General features: G+C 54.9%; 1 protein-coding gene and 2 pseudogenes across 1 annotated transcript; all 3 read right to left on the bottom strand.

The window, feature by feature from the left end:
• Positions 1–867: 867 nt before the first annotated feature.
• On the bottom strand, positions 868–1,673 carry LOC133927510 (putative wall-associated receptor kinase-like 16; annotated as a pseudogene).
• Positions 1,674–12,086: 10,413 nt separating this feature from the next.
• LOC133926049 (anthocyanin 5-aromatic acyltransferase-like) lies at positions 12,087–15,135 on the bottom strand (annotated as a pseudogene).
• Positions 15,136–16,776: 1,641 nt separating this feature from the next.
• Positions 16,777–18,177, bottom strand: LOC133927851 (pectate lyase-like). The gene is made up of 2 exons (XM_062374239.1): positions 17,961–18,177; positions 16,777–17,857 (listed from the first exon to the last, which is right to left on the bottom strand). The coding sequence occupies exons 1-2, from the start codon at positions 18,170–18,172 to the stop codon at positions 16,777–16,779; spliced, it is 1,293 nt and encodes a 430-aa protein (XP_062230223.1). The 5' UTR covers positions 18,173–18,177.
• Between the last annotated feature and the right edge of the window lie 1,429 nt (positions 18,178–19,606).

Raw genomic sequence — 19,606 nt, 5'->3', positions numbered from 1 at the left:
CCACGTGCAGCCCCGAGCACTCTTCCCCGAGTACTTGAGTGAGACCTTCGGGGAACCGAGTCCTCGGGGGCTGCCACGTGCAGCCCCGAGCACTCTCTCCCGAGCACTTCGGTGGGACCTGCGGGGCACCGAGTCCTCGGGTCGGGGGCTGCCACGTGCAGCCCCGAGCACTCTCTCCCGAGCACTTCGGTGGGACCTTCGGGGCACCGAGTCCTCGGGGGCTGCCACGTGCAGCCCCGAGCACTCTCTCCCGAGCACTTCGGTGGGACCTTCGGGGCACCGAGTCCTCGGGGGCTGCCACGTGCAGCCCCGAGCACTCTCTCCCGAGCACTTCGGTGGGACCTTCGGGGCACCGAGTCCTCGGGGGCTGCCACGTGCAGCCCCGAGCACTCTCTCCCGAGCACTTCGGTGGGACCTTCGGGGCACCGAGTCCTTGGGGGCTGCCACGTGCAGCCCTGAGCACTCTCTCCCGAGCACTTCCTTCTTGGTATTTGGGCTCTGCGGATCATCGGGGAACTAGGGTGCTCGGGAACCAGAGGCGGCGGCCCCGAGCACCTTCTCCCGGGACTTAGCTTCTTCTTACCTTGCAGGGTGGTGACATGTGATGGATGGCCGGCCTGGTCTCGGGACTTAGGGACCCCTGGTTCTGAATACACCGACACCTTGGCACTCTTACTGATGGTATCCTCACTGTCACAAAATTATGCACATGCGCTGCTATAAAGGTGTGAGTCATTGTTGCCCATGATGTTTGCATCCGTAGTAGAAACCACGATAATTGCGAGAGTTGCACACAAAGAATGAGGGGAGGTAAAGGGCACGAGCCCCCCTCCCTGAAAGGTGATGTCTACTTTGGTGAATTTTTGTTTAAGCAATGCTAGTACCAGCATGGTCTGCATGTTGTGTTTCGATATCCATTCCTATCATTCGCGTCATCCATTGTATGCTAGGTTGTAGGGCACAAGTCGAAGCCATGCCTAATCTCTCAGCTAAACATTCAGTTTCTTCATGCTTCAGCAACAATATCTCTTTCCATGCACTTCGTATAGCTTTCGGCTTGTCGGCCACTTGGGTCATTGAAGGCCTCTTCTCCCCTTTGAAAGTCAAGCACATGCTAGCCAGCTGAGCAACTTCTTGGAACAGTTCCTTCATTCCTGCACCAGTTATACTAGTGTCTATCAAACCTTCAACTCTGTTCTCCTTCATCACTTGTAGGAAGGATGATGCGAGGTTTTTTCCTTCCTCAAGGCCCTCGAAGTATATTGTCGTCTTCCTTCTGATTAGGTCTAGAAGCACAACTCCAAAGCTGTAAACATCACTCTTCTCTGTCAGTTTCCGTTTTGCAAGTACTTAGGATCCAGTTAACCAAGAGTTTCCTGCACCATTGTCATGAGCTGAACTATATCGTTAGGAAGAATCCTTGACGCCCCAAAGTCGGTCACCTTCGCCATGTAGTTTTCATCTAGGAGGATGTTTAGACACTTCATGTCTCCATGGACTATGGGGTGGTTGATGGAGAGATATAGATACTCCAATGCTTCAGCAGATTCTTAGGATATCTTGAGATGGACTTCCAATGAAATAGTTGGTCTACCATGATTACCATGGATCAACTGAAAGAGAGTGCCATTTGGGATGAATTCATACACTAATATGGGCATTTCCACTTCCATGTAGCCGCCTATAAGCCTGACCACATTCCTGTGATTGATCTACGAGAGTATAATAATATCTTGAACAAATTATTCAGTTTGGGCCACATTCATAATCTTTAAGCGCTTCACAACTACTACTTGTTATCCCCAGAATGCCCTTGTAGACAGTGTTGTGGCCCCCTATGCCTAGTTATCTACTCTTGTTGAAATTGTTTGTGGCCTTCTTCAAATCCTCTACTGTGAATATTATCACTATATCAATTTGTTTAGAGAGGATTTGTTGGTATAATACATGATTACTATTTTGTTTGAAGAACTTTTTCTTCTCTTTTGCCAGCTGCCTTTTTTGAAACTTGGTTAGCAGCACAGAGATACAAACGATGAGGAAGACGAAGCTGATGGAAATACCTGAAAAATGAAGGTTACAATCAGTTTGACTAGTTTTTTGCATGCCTACATGTGGTTTTAAACAATGCAAAATATTGTTGTATCATGCACGAATGTGATGTGATTTTTATGAACAATATGGAACTCCCGACTGATCAAGTATATCTCATGGGAAGGGAAAAAATCATAGTGATGCAGTTGGACTGATAAGGTAGAAAAATCATGAACAACGATGTGCGTGCCATGGAGAAGACGAGGGCCAGCAACTAACAAAGCGTTGTCACGGCGAGGGATGTGCCGCAACTCGAGGCCATCGAAGCGTCTCTCGAGCTTCCTGACCGCAGCCACGTACGCCGCCATTTGAGGATCCGTGCACTGGTACTCCTTGGATACCTGGTTGACGACCAGTTGGGAGTCCCCTTTGACCAGGAGGCGACGAATCCCGAGCCCCACCGCAGCCCGGAGGCCGGCGATGAGACCTTCATATTCCGCCATGTTGTTGGATGCGCGGAACTGCAACTGCACGATGTACCGGAGCTCTTCACCTGTTGGAGAGGTGAGAACCACTCCGGCCCCTGCGCCTTTCAGCGAGAGGGAGCCGTCGAAGTGCATGACCCAGTACCCGGGCGCGTCGTGCCCGGGATAGGCAGAGATCTCTTCCGGGACGATGTAGGGGACGGGCGTCCATTCTGCCAAGAAGTCGGAGAGCGCCTGGCTTTTGATTGCCTGGCGACTGACGAAGTGTAGGTCGAACTCCGCCAGCTCTACCGCCCATTTGACAACGCGCCCGGTGCCTTCCCGGTTCCGGAGAATGGGCCCCAGCGGATAAGTGGTAACCACCGAGACCTTGTGCGCCTGGAAGTAGTGGCGTAGCTTCCGGGAAGCGACAAGCACGGCATAGAGCAGCTTCTGCGCCTGGGGATATCTTGTCTTAGCTTCCCGGAGGACTTCACTGACAAAGTACACCAGTCACTGAACCCGGCGGGCCCGGACGGCGGCTTCACCCGGGGGGCTGCTGCAGCCCCCAGGTTCGGTAGCGCGGTCGGGGCTGGCCGGGCATGCGGGCTCGACTCCCGGGTTGGGAGGAGCAGTGTGCTCGGGCTCGACCCCCTGCCCAGGGGGAGCCGCGAGGACAGGTGAGTGGTCAGGGACCTCTGGGAGCTGGAACCCAGCACCCGGTCCTGAACACTCGTCGCGCTCCACCACCAGCACTATGCTCACGACCTGAGGTGTGGCCGAAACGTAGAGCAGTAGGGGCTCACCTTGAGAGGGAGCCACTAGCACGGGCGGCGAAGTGAGGTACTTCTTTAGATCATGGAAGGCCTGCTCGGCCTCCGGCGTCCAGTCGAAACGACCGGATTTTTTCAGAAGCTTGAAGAGGGGGAGCCCTCGCTCCCCGAGCTTGGAGATAAAGCGCCCGAGGGCTGCCATGCAGCCGGCGAGACGCTGGACTTCCTTGAGTCGAGTCGGGGGTCGCATCTGCTCGATGGCCCGGATCTTCTCCGGATTGACCTCGATTCCTCGGCCAGAAACCAAGAAACCAAGGAGCTTGCCCGCCGGCACCCCGAAGACACACTTCTCCGGGTTGAGTTTGAGGAGGGTAGAGCGGAGACTATTGAAAGTCTCGACGAGGTCCTCGAGCAGGGTGGCGCGGTCTCGGGTTTTGACCACGAGATCGTCGATGTAAGCTTCGACGTTGCGACCAACCTGCGAGTCAAGGGTAATACGAATAGCGCGCTGGAAGGAGGATCCAGCGTTACGCAGGCCAAAAGGCATTGACATGTAGCAATAAGTCCCCACCGGAGTGGTAAAAGCAGTTTTTTCCTCGTCCCCTACGGCCATGCGAATCTGGTGATACCCAGAGTTTGCATCTAAAAAGCATAAAAGATCGTATCCCGCAATTGAATCTACAATTTGATCAATGCGAGGTAAGGGGAATGGATCTTTAGGGCAAGCCTTATTTAGGTCGGTGTAGTCCACGCACATGCGGAGCTTGCCGTTGGCCTTCGGGACGATGACTGGGTTTGCTAGCCAGTCGGGGTGGAGGACTTCTCGGATAAATCCAGCGTCGATGAGCTTGCTGACCTGCTCGCGGATAAACTCCTGGCGCTCAGGCGCCTGCCGCCGGACCTTCTGCTTCACTGGGTGGGCATCCAGACGCACCGCCAAGTGATGCTCGATCACCTCCCTAGGGATCCCGGGCATGTCGGACGGTTGCCAGGCAAACACGTTTGCGTTATCCCGGAGGAAGGCGACGAGCGCGCTTTCCTATTTGCTGCCCAGGTCACCGCCGATCCGGACGACCTGGGTAGCATCTTCGCCCACCACGACCTCCTTCGTTGGAAAAGAGGCGTCGGCGGCGAGTCGGGGTTTGGATGAAGAGGGTCCCGTGCCCCCTGTAGAGCCATCGACCTCGGCCTGCGCTGAGACCAAAGCCATGTATGACTGTTCAGCGCAGGAGACGGCGCCGCCGGAGTCGGCGATCACGGAGATGGAGCCTGCGGGGCCGGGCATCTTAACCGTAAGGTATGCATAATGCACGGCCATCATAAACTTGGTGAGCGCCGGACGCCCGAGGATGGCGTTGTAGGGGAGAGGGAGCTCCGCGACGTCGAAGAGGACGCACTCCGTGCGGAAGTTGTCCCGGCTCCCGAACGTCACAGGCAACTCAACCTGCTCGAGGGGCAGGGAGTGCCTGGGGGTCACTCTACAGAAGGGGAGCGACGGCTTTAGGCGTCTGGAGGACACCTGCAGCTTCTCAAAAGCCACCTTGGAAAGGAGGTTGAGGCCGGCACCACCGTCGATCAGCACTCTGCCGACCTTAACATTGCAGATAGTGGGAGACACTACCAGAGGTAGCCGCCCCACGGCTGCAGTACTGGCGGGGTGATCAGCCATGCTGAACGTAATCAGAGCATCCGACCACCTCAGGGGCCTTGCGGCCTCCTCGCTCGGGGTTGCCGAGTACACCTCACGTCGCATGACCTTGATGCCACGGCGCGAGCAAGGTGTGTAGGCACCTCCGTTGATGAAGGCGACGGCGTGCTCGGGCTCCTGGAAGCCGAGCTCGGCGTTGTCGGGGGCGACCTCAGCATTGCCTCCTCCGCGGGACTCGTCACGCTCCCTCTGGCGCTGCTCCACGAGTCCTTTGACCGTACGACACTCCGTGAGGTCATGCCATCTGGTCTGGTGTATGGGACACCATTTACCTGGCTCGGGCCCCGCGGGAGCGGGGGCCCTTGCTGGAGCAGGAGCTCGGCCGGGGGCCGGGGCTCTTGCGGGAGCCGGTGCCCAAGCTGGTGCCGGGGCCCTCGTGGGCGCGGAGGCCCGAGGAGGAGCCCTAGCAGGGGCCCTGGCGGGACGTCGGTCGACACCCGGCCGGCGCTCTTGCCGGCGGTCGGGCTCTTGCGGCACCCTATGAGCGGGGACCTGGGTCGGCTCAATGGGAGCGGCCTCGCGCTTCCTTCTCTTCTTCTTATCCCGCTTGTCGGAGCGGGAAGAACTTGGCTGGTCGGAGGCGGGGCGAGGGGCATGCCACGCCCTGGCCTCCGCAGCCTTGGCGCACTTATCGGCCAGTGCGAAGAGTTCCACAGTGGTCTCGATCTCGTGCATGCCTAGCTTTTCGAGCATCCGCTCGTCGCGGACGCCCTGCCGGAAAGCAACAATAACAGCATGGGGGGCCACTCGCAGAATAGTGTTGCGAACCTGGCTGAAGCGCTGTATAAAGCGCCGTAGCGTCTCCCCTTCCCGCAGTTGGATGGCGTGGAGGTCGCACTCCAAACCGGGGCGCGTAAACGTGCCCTGAAAGTTGGCCTCAAACTGGTGGCACAGGTCATCCCAAGAGCTAATAGACCCTGGGGGTAAGTTCATAAGCCAAGAGCGGGCGGAGCCCCTCAAGGCAACATGAAAATAGTTTGCCATCACCTTTTCGCTGCCTCCGGCCGCTTGGACGGCCGTTGTGTAGATTTGGAGGAACTCGACGGGGTCGATGGACCCGTCGTACTTCTCCGGCAGCTCGGGGCGGAACTTGGAAGGCCACCTGACCCGGCGGAGCTCGGTGGTGAAGGCACGGCAGCCGGTGCCGTACCCCGCAGCACGAGTAGGGGTCTTTGGTGGTGAGTGGCGGCGAGCCGGGGATTCCCGGTGGCCTTGGGCCGGGAGAGAGGAAGCCTGGTCCTCTGCCCCGACCTCCTGCCGGGTCTCCCGCTGGCGCTCGAGAGTAACTCGGGCGTCCTCGTGGCCCCTCCGCTCGTCAAGGCGCAAGCGGAGGTCCCGGGCTTCGGACACGGCCAGGGGGATGGCACTCCGCTTGGAGGCCCCTCGGCCTGTGCGGGCGTTGCCCGTTGAGGAGCCGGCTCTGGGGGCACCACGCTGAGAAGTGGTGCGAGGACTCCCGGCCTGCACCTGGCGGCGAGCAGTGCCAACCAAAGCGACGACATCTTGTATCCACCGGCTTTCCGGAGTATTTGGCGTGGCCTGAAGGGGCGGGTGCCTGAGGAGAGCATGCGCTGCAAGCAGCGCGCTCCCCGGGCCGGCCTCGCTGAATGCGAGCCTGCGCCGGGATGGCACCCGACGTGGTCCAGAGGCGAACCTAGCGGCTGGGGTCCCGACCTCTTGCTGGGGCTCGGAAAGTGCATCAGCAGTGGCGACGGCGGCCCTGCTGGGCCCAGCGCCTTGATCCCCTTGAGCGGGAAAAACCGCGCACGTGGATAGGGGCTGCTGATGGAACGCAGCAGCGACTGGGCTCTCCCGAGCGTCGGGCAGCACTCCGTCACTGGAAGTGGAGCCGGAACGTTGGAGACGGTGCCCACCAGCCATCTTTTCCTGTGGAAAAAAGGCGAAACAAACAAATCCAGGGATATTCCCCCCTACCTGGCGCGCCAGCTGTCGGAGGATGAACTCCTGTCGCATGGATCCCGAGAGACCCCTTTTTAAAGATTCGGCCGGGGGGATGATCCTGAACGAGTTTGTCTGGGAAATAGATGGGAGCGGAAATAAATGCAGTGGCTGGTGGTGGGAGATGATCGTCCTAGTGCAAGAAAGATGGGTGCACCGGGGTTTAGACAGGTTCGGGCCGCACGGAGGCGTAACACCCTACTCCTGTGTGAGTGCTATACCTTTCCTTGAAGGGAATTCTTCAAGGATGTATCTGGTTACAGGGGTGAGCTTTCTACAGAGAGCTTGAGACTCTCGTGTTCTAGCTTGGCTCGAGCTTGTTTGTGATGTTCTTCGTCTTTTGATCTGAGCTTCGGGGTCTTTTTTGAGGGCTTCCGGATCTGAGGCAGAATTCTTCAAGGATGAGTCGTGAGTCGTGTGTTGTGTGTCATTTCCTTTTATAGGCGCGCTGACCTCGACTTATCCTGAATGGGAAAGAGGGGGCGCACGTGCCAAGGTGCCACGGAGAAAGGCGTCATCATTCCGTCTTGGCGAAGTGACAGGGGCGGTGGAAAATTGCGGCGTGCATCCGACCACCCGCCACCGTGGAGGTCCTTCGGCGCCATTAAGAGGGCCCACCGAGCAGCCGCAGAGGTGCTCGGTGCGCCCACCCTGTCTTGTCCTTCTGCCGGGGCAGGGTGGCAGGCGGAGCGCTTCGATTCTGGCAACGTTATCCCGAGGCACCCGGGTGAAACGGGACGGGACCCGTGCATTTAATGGACCTACGCCCCCCTGCCAGAGCATGGCAGGGTCTGACACTGAGAATGTCAGGATGTCAGGATGTCAGGCCGCGCGTGCCTATTAAATGCGGCATTCGTGTCTTTGACTGGCTGACACCCCGGCGAGGGGACCCTTTGGGTCGTCGAACGATCTTGCGCGAACCTTCGGGGAACTGAGTCCTCGGGGGCTGCCACGTGCAGCCCCGAGCACCCTCTCCCGAGCACTCCGGTGAGACCTTCGGGAAATCGAGTCCTCGGGGGCTGCCACGTGCAGCCCCGAGCACTCTCTCCCGAGCACTGGGGGAAACCTTCGGGGAATCGAGTCCTTGGGGGCTGCCACGTGCAGCCCCGAGCACTCTCTCCCGAGCACTGGGGGAAAATCTTCGGGGAACCGAGTCCTCGGGGGCTGCCACGTGCAGCCCCGGGCACTCTCTCCCGAGCACTGGGGGGAAATCTTCGGGGAACCGAGTCCTCGGGGGCTGCCACGTGCAGCCCCGAGCACTCTCTCCCGAGCACTTCCTTCCCGGTACTTGGACTCCGCGGATCATCGGGGAACTGGGGTGCTCGGGAACCAGAGGTGGCGGCCCCGAGCACCTTCTCCCGGGACTTAGCCTCTTCTTATCTCGCAGGGCGGACCTCGCGGGATGGTGATGCGTGGCGGATGGGCGGCCCGGTCTCGGGACTCAGGGACCCCTGGTTCCTGATACACCGACAACGTCCTAACGATGTGGTATGGGAGCCATACAACATTCGGTCCGTTCATATACGTGCAGGGTCGGGATTGTCACCCTTGTGCACCCGTGACGAGGAGTACTGGCTCACCAAGGCGCCCATTGTCTTCGACATCTACGTCGAAGAGTACTCACCGCAGCGCGTCATGCGGCAATTTGGCCGTCACCAGGCATTCCCGCTCGTCCCCATCCGTACAGTCCCCTTGCAAGTCCACAGGTACATTTGATAAATTTTAGTTTGAGCAACCTTCATTTCAGTTTGCCTTACATTTACCGTGGTTTCAATTCAGGTACACGTGGAAAGGCCAGCCAGCTGGCCACCTCTGGGCGGACCGCTTGGCCCCTTACGTGGCAACATGGGCCCAAGCGCTACAGGACGTCATTGATGAGGCGCGTCCCCACACCGAGGGAAACTTTAGGGAGTACCTAAGGTGGTACGTACCTCGTACGCGGACTCGTGTCACCTACACCCCTGATGATGTCCGGGGCCACGTCGCATCGACAACGGAGACATATCCGGTGCATTGGGACGAGGATGCCGCTTTAGCAGTAAGTCATTTTTTGAAGTCCGTACTACATATTGAATGAACATAACCGTATACTTTAATTGTTCACTATTGTTCGTATCCGCAGACAGATATCATTTATGATGTAAATAGGGATGCAGCTGCTGCCATGGACCGCGTCCGACAAGGGCATCACCTAAGTGCGTCGGATGTTGCGAGCTTCATTAGACGGGTTTTCGACAAGACGACGCGCGCCCTGAAACTCACCTCCTGTCGATCTACCACAGATGTAGCAAGGCCGCCTCCCAGGACGAGTGGTGTACACGCCGAGTCGTCTCGGCCGTCAGATGTGCACCGACGTTCTTCAGTGTCGACACCCACACGACCCCTTCTATCACGTCTTGGAGGGTCCGAGCAACATGGTACGAATTATACTTTTGAAAATTATTGATCAATATCCTTTACTTATTGTTATTAAACATTCATTAGGTCCGTCCGCACAAGTCTCGACGCAGCCTCGCAGATTGAGCCCTGTACGTCCACAATCAGGTACTCCGGGAACCCTTCTTCCTAATTTCTAGTACTTTCAGCAAAATAAGTTACAACTGTGCTCAGGTTACTTCGGTGATGAGGCCGGTCCATCTTCGGCGGCCCCACACCCTACCCCCCCCCCCCACAACGTACTATGGCACGTCAGCGTGGTCTTCTTCTGCTGCACTGTCGTACCACATAGGTACAATTATACATTTTTTACTACTACTTTCAATACCATATTGTTCGTATCTAACGTGATTATTTGTTCACAGGCCCCTCCAGCCAGTACACATGGACGCCTGCCGAGCCTTCACAGTCCTCCTACCCTAGTCAGGAGGATGAGGCTGGCCCCGACACCACATACGACATCGTCCATGACTTCTTCGGGGGCACACCTGACTACGACGTCCTTTAGCGGTCCCAGGTTTCCAGTGCACCGCTTCGGACCCAGCCCACACACGACGAGCCCTCAACACCGGTGGTCCCTACTAGGCCTACCAGACACGTCGGCCCACCTGACCCCCTCACCTACTCCAGGGGTCACGTGAGGGTTAACCAACGGCATCGGGACCACGATGGGGCGCACGGACGACGGCAACGAGGGAGGCATGAGTAGCATTTTACATTTTTTGTAACTAACATATGCGTATTCGCTTCGTGATGTGCTCATATGTATTAAGACACGTTCACTTTGTATGGTCGACTTAGCATTTCGTAAATGCATTTCATATTCAGACACGTTCAATGAACAAGTGACCACACCACTAAACTTTAACCATGACTTGACAACACATGCCTCCCGCCGCATGCTTTAAACAAGATGTGACAACACTACCTAGCTTTTTCAAATCAGTAAATGACAACACGAGTACCAATAAACGTGGAATCTCTGACCATGGGCAACGACAAAACTATCACATTCTTCAAGATGGAATCCGATGCTCCTCCCGCCAGCTACGCCCATGCCCTAATTCCTTTCTTTAAGAGCAAATCCAATGCTCCTGCCTCCCCCAACTATAAGTAGCCAAACCTCCTTACGGAGAAGCATCGCTCATTTCTCATATCTCTCAAGTGCAATGTCTTCCTCAGCTCCATCGAGCCCACCAAAGAAACATTGGGGGACTACCGTACCTGAAGGTCTCAAACCACCAATGTGCTTCTGTGGTGACCTTTGTAAGCTCCGCGAGTCGCAGGACATCTCATACACCTATGGACTACGCTTCTTCATGTGTGCCAACTACGAGTATGACAAGCCTCGCAATGCAACAACTGGTTATCGACCGGTACGGTAACAGATGTCCGCCTCATCTCTTCCGATTACGCACCCTCTTTTACTAACCGCTCATCTTGTTCCATTTGTTCAGTCCCCTCCACCGCTTTGTGATTTTATTCAGTGGCTCAACAATGAGCAAAATGACTCACAGAAGCTGTGGGTCGACATGAACATGAGGTGGAGAAGGGAAGCGTACGCACGTCGGGAGTACGAGCAACAGCAAGAGGAACTTCGTCTCAAGCGGGAGGAAGAAGAGCGCATGAGGAAGGCAGCGCACGACCGTACCGTGGCTCAGGCTCGAGAGGCTGAGAGGGAAAGGAAGCGGGAGAGAGCCCGCCGTGCTAAGGCGGCAGGTCCCGATGCCCTCCGAAAGGGAAAGTATCCTAGATGCACGCAGTAGAGAGTACCTAATGTAACCCGACATACTTTCCTTCCCTAAGGCATGTTATGATTAGGATCGGCGCACTAATAAGGTCTTAGTGCGAACCGTACATGCCACCTTTGTCTCATCGTGTCGTCGCGGTTACAGTGTATTGTAATGTTTTCACCATGTGTTCAATACTATGTTTGTCCTCGTTCGCACCCCATACCCACGTAAAATGCTGCAACTACTAATTACTGATTTTTTTTCTCCCGTTATTACATAACCTACTCCAAATTTAATTTCTTAATTTTCTTACACCCCTTCTTTTTTTTTCTTCAATTACAAAAATAATACATTTTTATAGGATAAAATGGAAAAAAAATTAATTTTACATGAAAAAAGCCCCTAACCGCCCCCCCCCCCCCAGGGCCTAACCGTCCCCTGAGAGGGCGGTTAGCCCCTCTTGCCGCCCTCTGAGGGGGCGGTTAGGCCTACCGCCCTCTCGGGGGGCGGTTAGCACCCGTACCCGCCCTCTGAGAGGGCTGCAGCCCTCTGAGAGGACGGTGGGCGCCTACTTTTACAAATCTTTTTACCGGGAATCTATTTATTTAAATTTAAACTTGAAAAAATATAAAAATAAAAAAAACTCCGAGTCGATCGAGAGGGATCGGGAGTCCGGATGGGATACTGTGCGATGGTTTTTGTCGGTCGATAAATAGTGACCGAGCACAGTAGACCCGAGATAGAGAAAAAGAGAGAGAGAAAATACTAGGAGATTAGAGGAAACTAATCTAGAGAGATAGGAGTGCCATCTCCATTCTTTTGATCATCGAGACATCGACGAGTACCATTTGTCACACATCAAGTCACATTGATCAAGAATTCATGATGCAGAGTGGCAGACTGTCTAGACAAAAAGAAAGACAATGGACCAGATCAGATGGCCTTCCGCCACTTGGCTCGGCTAGCTCTCCTGATGCAGTCACGCTGACGCATGTAACAGCGACAAGAAGCTGGCCTCGAAGCCGTCCATGTGCTCCCGATCAAGCGCCACGGACACCGGCACCGCGCCGTCCCGTGCCCCGACCAGCGCCACGAACTCCCTGACGAACACGGACGCCAGCTCCACCCGGCTCGGCGCGCCCCAACAAAAATCTGTCTCGTACGCCGGGAAACGGTGGGACGACCCGATCTGTGCGATCCTCTCCGGCGGGAGTGCCACCGATCGGCGTCGCCCAGCGGGCCCTCCAGCCGCTCCTGGACCGCCTCCCGCACCGCCGACGCGGCAGACGCGAGCGCGTCCACGCCGAAGAGGTCACCCACCGTGGCCCTCGCGTAGCACGATTTGACGCAGTTGCCGAAGGACGCGTCGTCCATAGGCGGGCGCAGGCGGGCGCGGCAGTCCGCGGCGAACATGAGGTAGGCGTCGTCGGCGTGGTCGAGTGAGTTTCTGGCGCAGACGATGGACGTCCAGACCAGGGACGCGACGGTGGCGTAGGTGGTAGGGGGGTCGACGCCGGCCGGCTCGTTCTTGGCGCCTTTGCTCTGCAGCGAAATGCGTTGCTTCAGTGACCGGATCTGGTTGGCGCACAGGAGGTAGGTTCGTCGGCGCTGAAGTGTGATGTCCGGCTCGGGGAACGTGTTCAGATGTTAATGTGACTGCAATGCAAATTCTATGGAAGTTTTCATGATCGTAAGATGGAGCTGAACAGAAAATAATAGGAAAATCAATCGGTTGGTGCCAAATTTGATTGGTTTGAGCTATGTCTCCATCGGTTGGTGCAACTCGATGGCTCGATATGGTCTTCCTACTACTACAGAATAGATCATAAGTAATGGCTTATCAGTGTCGGTTACGTAAAAACCGTCACTAAAAATATATCATTGCCGGTTCTTAACCTCCCGTATCTGAACAGTGATTGAGCCATAAAAACCGGCACTGATAGTCTGTATCAATACCGGTTCATGTTACAAACTATGGACTATCAGTACCAATTCTAATCACAATTGACACTGATAGTGCATCTGGACCCAAAATTTTGATCCATTAGAATTTTGGCTTGACCAAATATTTGGATCCGACTATCAGTGCTCGTTCTAATCACAACAAGCACTGATAGTTTATCTGAATCTGAAATTTAGATCCAATACAATTTTGGCTCATATCCACGTCCGACGCATAGGTTATCTCTTTCCTCGTGTCTGGCTCAATCCACACGCCCCTTATCTCTTTCCTCACCATCGCCCCTCACTCCATCAGACCACCCTTCCCTTGTCACCGGTGATGGCGGGCGACAATGCCTCCGGAGGTGTGTACAGGGAGTTCAAGGTGCTGGTGGCGACGGCAGACCGCAATTTCACACGCGTAACTTGTCGCTCTACGACGGCAGGGACCACCACAGTCGAAAGGCCTTCAAGGCATACACGCGGCTGTGGCGGCTGCAACAGGAGCAACATCAGGAGCTCGTCGCGAGGGGGGGGGGGGGAGGGCTCCGATGGTGGGAGATCGGCGAGGTGGCCTCCCAGATTGGTCATATCTACTATGCGTGCTACCTCCGCATGTTCAAGCAGTGATCGCTCGTCGGGCCCTACGTCTTTCACGAGGCCATCGACAGCCGCGAGTACTTTGCCACCACCGCTACTGCGATCGGGGGCGGAGCCGGTCCACCGTGTTGTTGCCGTCACTATAGAAGCTTCCCTTCGAGTCGGCTCGGGGGCACTCCATCAGGCGCGACGAGCAGTGGCAACGTGGGCGGCAATGGCTGCAGTCTTCGTGTTATGTGCAGTGGCGGCGGCCTTCGTGCCGCGCTCAACCGTCGCTGCCATGCCACAGCTCGAGCTATTTCTTTTTTTATTCCCTAGAAATAGCAACAGTGCTGGATGGTCAACTGACAATGATAGTAGTCCACTATTAGTATGGAGCTAGCTCGATTGCCGCCACCACTAGCGTGCTCATCCACCATTGCCGTGGCACAGCTCGGACTATTTTCTTTTTTATTATTCTCTAGAAATAGCAACAATACCAGGTGGTCAACCGGTAGAGTGCTAGTTGAAAAACTGATAGTAAAACTGTTTTTCAGCTGGTACTGATATGTCTTTTTGTGATAGTATCTTTTGTGAGAGAGAGACAACAATGACATTGCTCTCAAGACTTCACCCACACCAACCGATAGAACTTTCAATTCTCACTATTACTCCACTAGACTAGATTCATTAGCTGACTTCAAGAACACAGCTAGAGAAGGAGAAAGATTTGTCCAGTTATCTCGTTGTCTACTCTGGCTAGTGCAAGTGGCTGGCAGTACGTGCATATGGAAAAACTTCTCTCTAGCGCTTACGATAGGCAAAGCCGGTGCGAACACGCGCAGGAACTTGCGCGCCACCTCCTCTGCTTTCGGGTGCCGATTGATCACCGCGCGGTCAAACGTCGGCGGCACGGAGCCCGGCAACGCCGGCGAGCCCTCCCGCGCCGCCGCGGCCCACGCGCGGACGAACTGCCACAGGGCCTGCCCATCAGCCACCGCATGGTTCACAGACACCCCGACCGCCACGGCCATGCCGTCGCCGTCCGCGGGCCTCGTGATCTGCACGGCCAGCGCAGGGGCCGGCAGGGCGCTCACCGCGAGCCCCGGCACGAGCTGCGCGAGCGCCTCGGCGTCGCTGGCCAGGCGGCGCATGTCGTTAGCACTGCCAGCGTACTCCGCCTCGACGAACCTGACGCCCGTTGAGACGGCACCGGGGGAGCAATCGATGACCACGTCGCCCGAGGAGGATACCGTGAGCTTGCCGCCGAGGGGGGTGAAGACGGCGAGCGTGGCAGCTAGCGAAGACTGCAGGGAGCGGGAGAGCACATGGAAGGGCGGGAGGTCGTCGCCCTCGTAGAAGAACAGGCGCTGGATCGGCGTGAGGGCGATGAACACGGTGTCGAAGAGCGAGAGCTTGATGGCATGATCACCGTGGTTCGGTATTGGATTGGTAGCTTGGTCGGGCTGGACATGGGTGACGTCGAGAGCTCGGACGCGGGGGCTCATGCTGGCGCGAGAAGTAGTATAAGTGTGCTACGTATCTTGTATCTTTTTTTGTCGTTGGGCTGTGGTTTTAAGCTTCCAATGTTGACAAGGGGAGTGAGTACTGGATTAGGTGAACGCTAGCTTTGGCTCCTGTCTCCAAGCATCGTGTTACAATGGGACAATAGATTATAAATTTAAAACCTTCTTTTTCAATAATAAATATTTTATTAACTCTCATCATTACATTAATAAAATATATCCCGCATACGAATTCAACTACCATCTACATAGCTAATAAAACGAAAAGAGTACCTAATCAGAGTACACGAGACAGTCTCGGAAAAATAGGAAGAAGACACAAAGGTTATGGCGTAATAGCACATATGGCATCTTTGGCCATCTAGTAAAGCTTATTTTTTTCAAAAGAAAATGAATAAATTTCACTAACATTGTGGCGTAAGGTGCCCGATTATTACTTTCATGTGAACAGACAAACCAACATCAAATATGGCAATAAAAAAACTGTCGCAAGAGACTCCTCAACCATCGGTGGGATATCGATCAGACTGTGAGCGCTCCGCCGACATAGCGTCCCAGCGCTGGTCAGCAGGGACCGGAGCAGTCGAAGCGGCAGGCTGGCCCCGACACACCGGGAGCTCGTCTTCACCCTTAGCCACGGCTCCACGCACGCGCAGTGGAACCGGTGTTCACACCCCGCGATACGCTTCCACGCCGTCGTCGCCTCATCATGCAGGTTGATCGGGCAGCAATAGTTGGCTGGCGGCTCTGCTGCCTCCAAAACAGCCATCGCCGCCATGAGCTCCGCCTCCGGCGACGGCTGGACGGGGAAGGGTCCTCATCCTCGATGATGTTGGCCAGGCCGTCGTCCTCGTCCTCCACAATGGCAGAGGTGATGACGTAATACTCCGCATATGTGCTGGCCGAGACCGGGTCATCGGGCTTTGACCTTTTCTTTTTCGCGCCTCCTAAATTTCTGATACCTGAAATTCAGGAATTGCACTCAGGCGATAGCTTGCTGGCGGAGGTTAGGGAGCTTCCTTGGTCATAGAACTTAGAAGAGGTCATGGGAAGGAAGGCTAGGCCAGCAAAGGAGGCGAGCGTAGGGGTGCTACCAGCCGCGGGCGGTGGAGGACAGCCGATGGACGGTGCTAGGGTGGGGTGAGCGGTCCGACAAAACTAGGTTAGCACAACGGCGGGTAGCGGTGGATCTGGCGAAAACAGGTGAAGGCAGGAAGGAGGTAGGGGACGAGCACGGCTATGAACCAGCAAACAGTTGAAGAAGGGAGGCGGGCAGGAGACCGTCGCTTAAAAAAAACAGACGGTTGACTAATAGCATCACTCTTTTCTTTTTCCGGTGAAGAAGTTGAAGCCGTGCCAACAGGGGCGCCATATACTAGCGATCATGCAAGCAAGCACCACATGTATGCAATTACGTATGGATGAAATCAGGCACACACAATGTACATGCACAGGCTTTGCCATGTTTCATAGTATATATAGATCGACCTGCGCCGCATTGCACGCTTGCATTTGCATATATGATTGCCTGTGACGCCCAAGTACATATCCATCCAACACCGTACCTATGGTTAGCATATCTTCTGTATCCTCGATCCCGCCATGTGTGCGAACGAAGCCCGCCTAGCACGGCTTGCCGACGCGGCACTTGAGTGTGCCGGCGAACTGAGTGAGCTGTCCGACGTATCGGCCGTGCTTGGCCGGGATGAAGTCGAGCTGGTCGTACTTGCGCTCGTTCTGGCCGCCGGACTCGTTGAAGAAGGCGCCGTTCATCATCACGTCGCCCTGCGACTTCCACACCCACTCCTTGTACTCGCTGTACGGCGTGTACTCCCGCTTCGTCACCTCCTTGGCGTTCACGTCGTCGGGGGCGATGAACCGGTTGCCCTGGCTTATGATGGTCGGGTTCATGTTCCCGCCGATGGCGTACATGATCCAGTGCGTGTAGTCGTTGTTCACCACGTGGAAGAAGCCGTACCGGCACCTTGGCATCCTCTGCACGAGCCCTTTCCCAAAGTGGTTGAAGGCGACGGTGATCTGCATGATCTTGTCCTGCTGGTTTGTGTTGCTTGCCCCAAACAGCATCACGTGGTCGTGCTTTGTGAAGTGGCCGTTGGAGATGGTGATGGCGGTGGACCCGTTGACGACGTCGATGAGCCCGTCGGAGCAGTTGTACATGGAGACGTGGTCGATCCAGATGTTGCTGGAGGCCATGATTGAAATGCCGTCACCGTCGCTCTGTGACCGCTGGCCGTAGTGGCGCTTGGAGTCGCGGATCATGCCGCCGCTGTGGCGCACGGCGTGGTGGATGTGGACGTTGTGGATGATGACGTGCTCCACGTTCTGGACCGTGATCTGCGCGCCGACGATGTGCACTTGCGCGCCGCGCCCGTCGATGGTCTTGTTGCGGTTCACGATGAGCAGCATGTCGCGCGCGAACACGATCCACAGCGGCCGGTCCTGGATCACGCCGTACCGGAGCGTGCCCTTCTTGGGGTTGATCATCTCGTCGTCGCTCGGGTCGGTGACTATGTAGAACTTGCCGTCCACGCCGCCGCCGGTCTTGTGGCCGAACCCGCGCGCGCAGTGCGCCAGCCGCTTGCGATCCTTCGCCCAGTCGTCGCGGCAGCGCCAGCACCGGTCGATGGGGTTGGTCGCCATGCACGGGCCCCTATACTTCGCCAGCGAGCGGCGCGTCGTGGTCCTGCATGCGTGCGTGCGCGCATGGACCGGCCAACCGGCATAGATCAGCTTCTGTGCGCGCACAGATTGGCATTGCCTTGACAGCTAAAACTTGCGTACGCTACCTCTGCACGTCCTTGTTGAATCTGTTCATGGTGGCGATGGGGTCACTGACGAAGGCGGCGCGGCTGTTCGCGCGGGCCTCCTCGGCGCGCTTCGCCCAGTACTCCTCATCGGTGGTGACGTTCGATGCCCGCGCCACTGCCACCGCGGCGGCGACCGCGAGGACGTAGAAGAGAATGGGCAGGGGGCTCCTCGCGACGACGGAGCCCGCCATTGTGGCTGGACGTATACGTGCGTGTGGACGCCGGCCCGGCCGTCCGGCACCTCACCAACGGGCAGGGTCTCAGGAGATGTATGATCTCGAAGGTTTTCTGAGCCCTCCCGGGTGAGCGGACGGACGACGACTCCTCTTGGCCCTGTGGCGTGGTGCGGTGTTGTGGTGGTTTCAGGTGTACATATATCTAGCGGCTTGACCTCGAGGCTCATGACTGGACGCGACGTCGTCGCTGCTCGGTTTGGATTCTGGGGGCGAGGGAAAAGGCGAGCCACTAGTCTCGCGCATGCGCCCATGTGTGCACGCCATGGCTTGGGATTCGTGTCTTCTGACATTGCTGAACAGAAGATGAACAGTACTATGACATTAGCTCTTCCCAATCGTTAGGTTCAGAACGGACGTATCAGATTGTCTGATACAGTAGCTCCATAAACGGTAGAATCACTATAATAAATAATAACAAGGTACTATTCATCCAGACTCAGATTACTATACATTTCGGTGACTTTACTTCACAACATTAGAGGATTCGAATCGCATGGCTTGTGCCTGTAGGGTTAGCTAGCTAGGCTCGGTTAGGTCCCGGTAGATATTTATCTTTATACTCTTTCGGTTTTAAATATATGACGTTTTAACTAAAATTTGATTAAATTTTTAAAATTTTGATTGTTACGGAAAGTATATCTAAACATTACAATCTACACCATTCATCGTCATGGGTCCATATTAGTCCAATCCTGTATATGAATTATTAGCATTTTTTTCTTTTTAATCGTGGGCTAATGTGGAAACTGCTAGCTATTTCTTCCTTTAGTATATAAAGTGCCATATTAAGTTTCAGCGATATCTGCTTTAGCTTGGTCCGATCATTGAGACTATATTAATTGTTTCAAGTTTTCTTAATTACTCCATCAGCTCAAGAATGTAAAATGTATTTTGTTTAAAAAAGTCATTAAAAATAAACTTTGAATGTCAATTTTGCTTATAATATATTATCAATTACTAAAAAATCAACATCATACTAAAAGTACTTTAAAATAAAATTCTATTAGAATAAATTTTGAATACTAAATATGTGTATAATTTGACTAATTATCGATCAAAACTTATAAAATTTGATTTTTTTTAAAACAAAATATACCTTATATTCTTAAATAAATCGAGTGATTAATTATGTGTCCAGGATGGTTTCATCTGTTTGCGTGTCCGGGATGGTTGAGTCTTTCGCGTTGGTACAATATGTGTTAGAACCTACGGAGATTGCTTTTTTATCAGCCGTAGATCTTTTATGTTTAACTCGGTCATACAAAACTAAAGGTCGGACGTTTTGCTTTTTATGAGATTTTCTGGCACTTCTCTTTTTCTCTTAGCGTGCTTTATTTAAGGATTACCATGGAGCTCTAAAAGAAGACTTCAATTAGTAAATAAGAAAAA

This window comes from Phragmites australis, chromosome 8, assembly GCF_958298935.1.
Source record: "Phragmites australis chromosome 8, lpPhrAust1.1, whole genome shotgun sequence".
In the NCBI taxonomy this organism is placed as follows: domain Eukaryota; kingdom Viridiplantae; phylum Streptophyta; class Magnoliopsida; order Poales; family Poaceae; genus Phragmites; species Phragmites australis.
This window is presented reverse-complemented; position numbering and strand designations above follow the sequence as displayed.

Bases quoted from the DNA above. Each gene is read 5' to 3' on its own strand.
- LOC133927851 (XM_062374239.1), bottom strand. From the start codon at position 18,172: ATGGCGGGCTCCGTCGTCGCGAGGAGCCCCCTGCCCATTCTCTTCTAC. The intron at 17,858-17,960 runs GTAGCGTACGCA...GCACGCATGCAG, and splicing joins TTCAACAAGGACGTGCAGAG to GACCACGACGCGCCGCTCGC.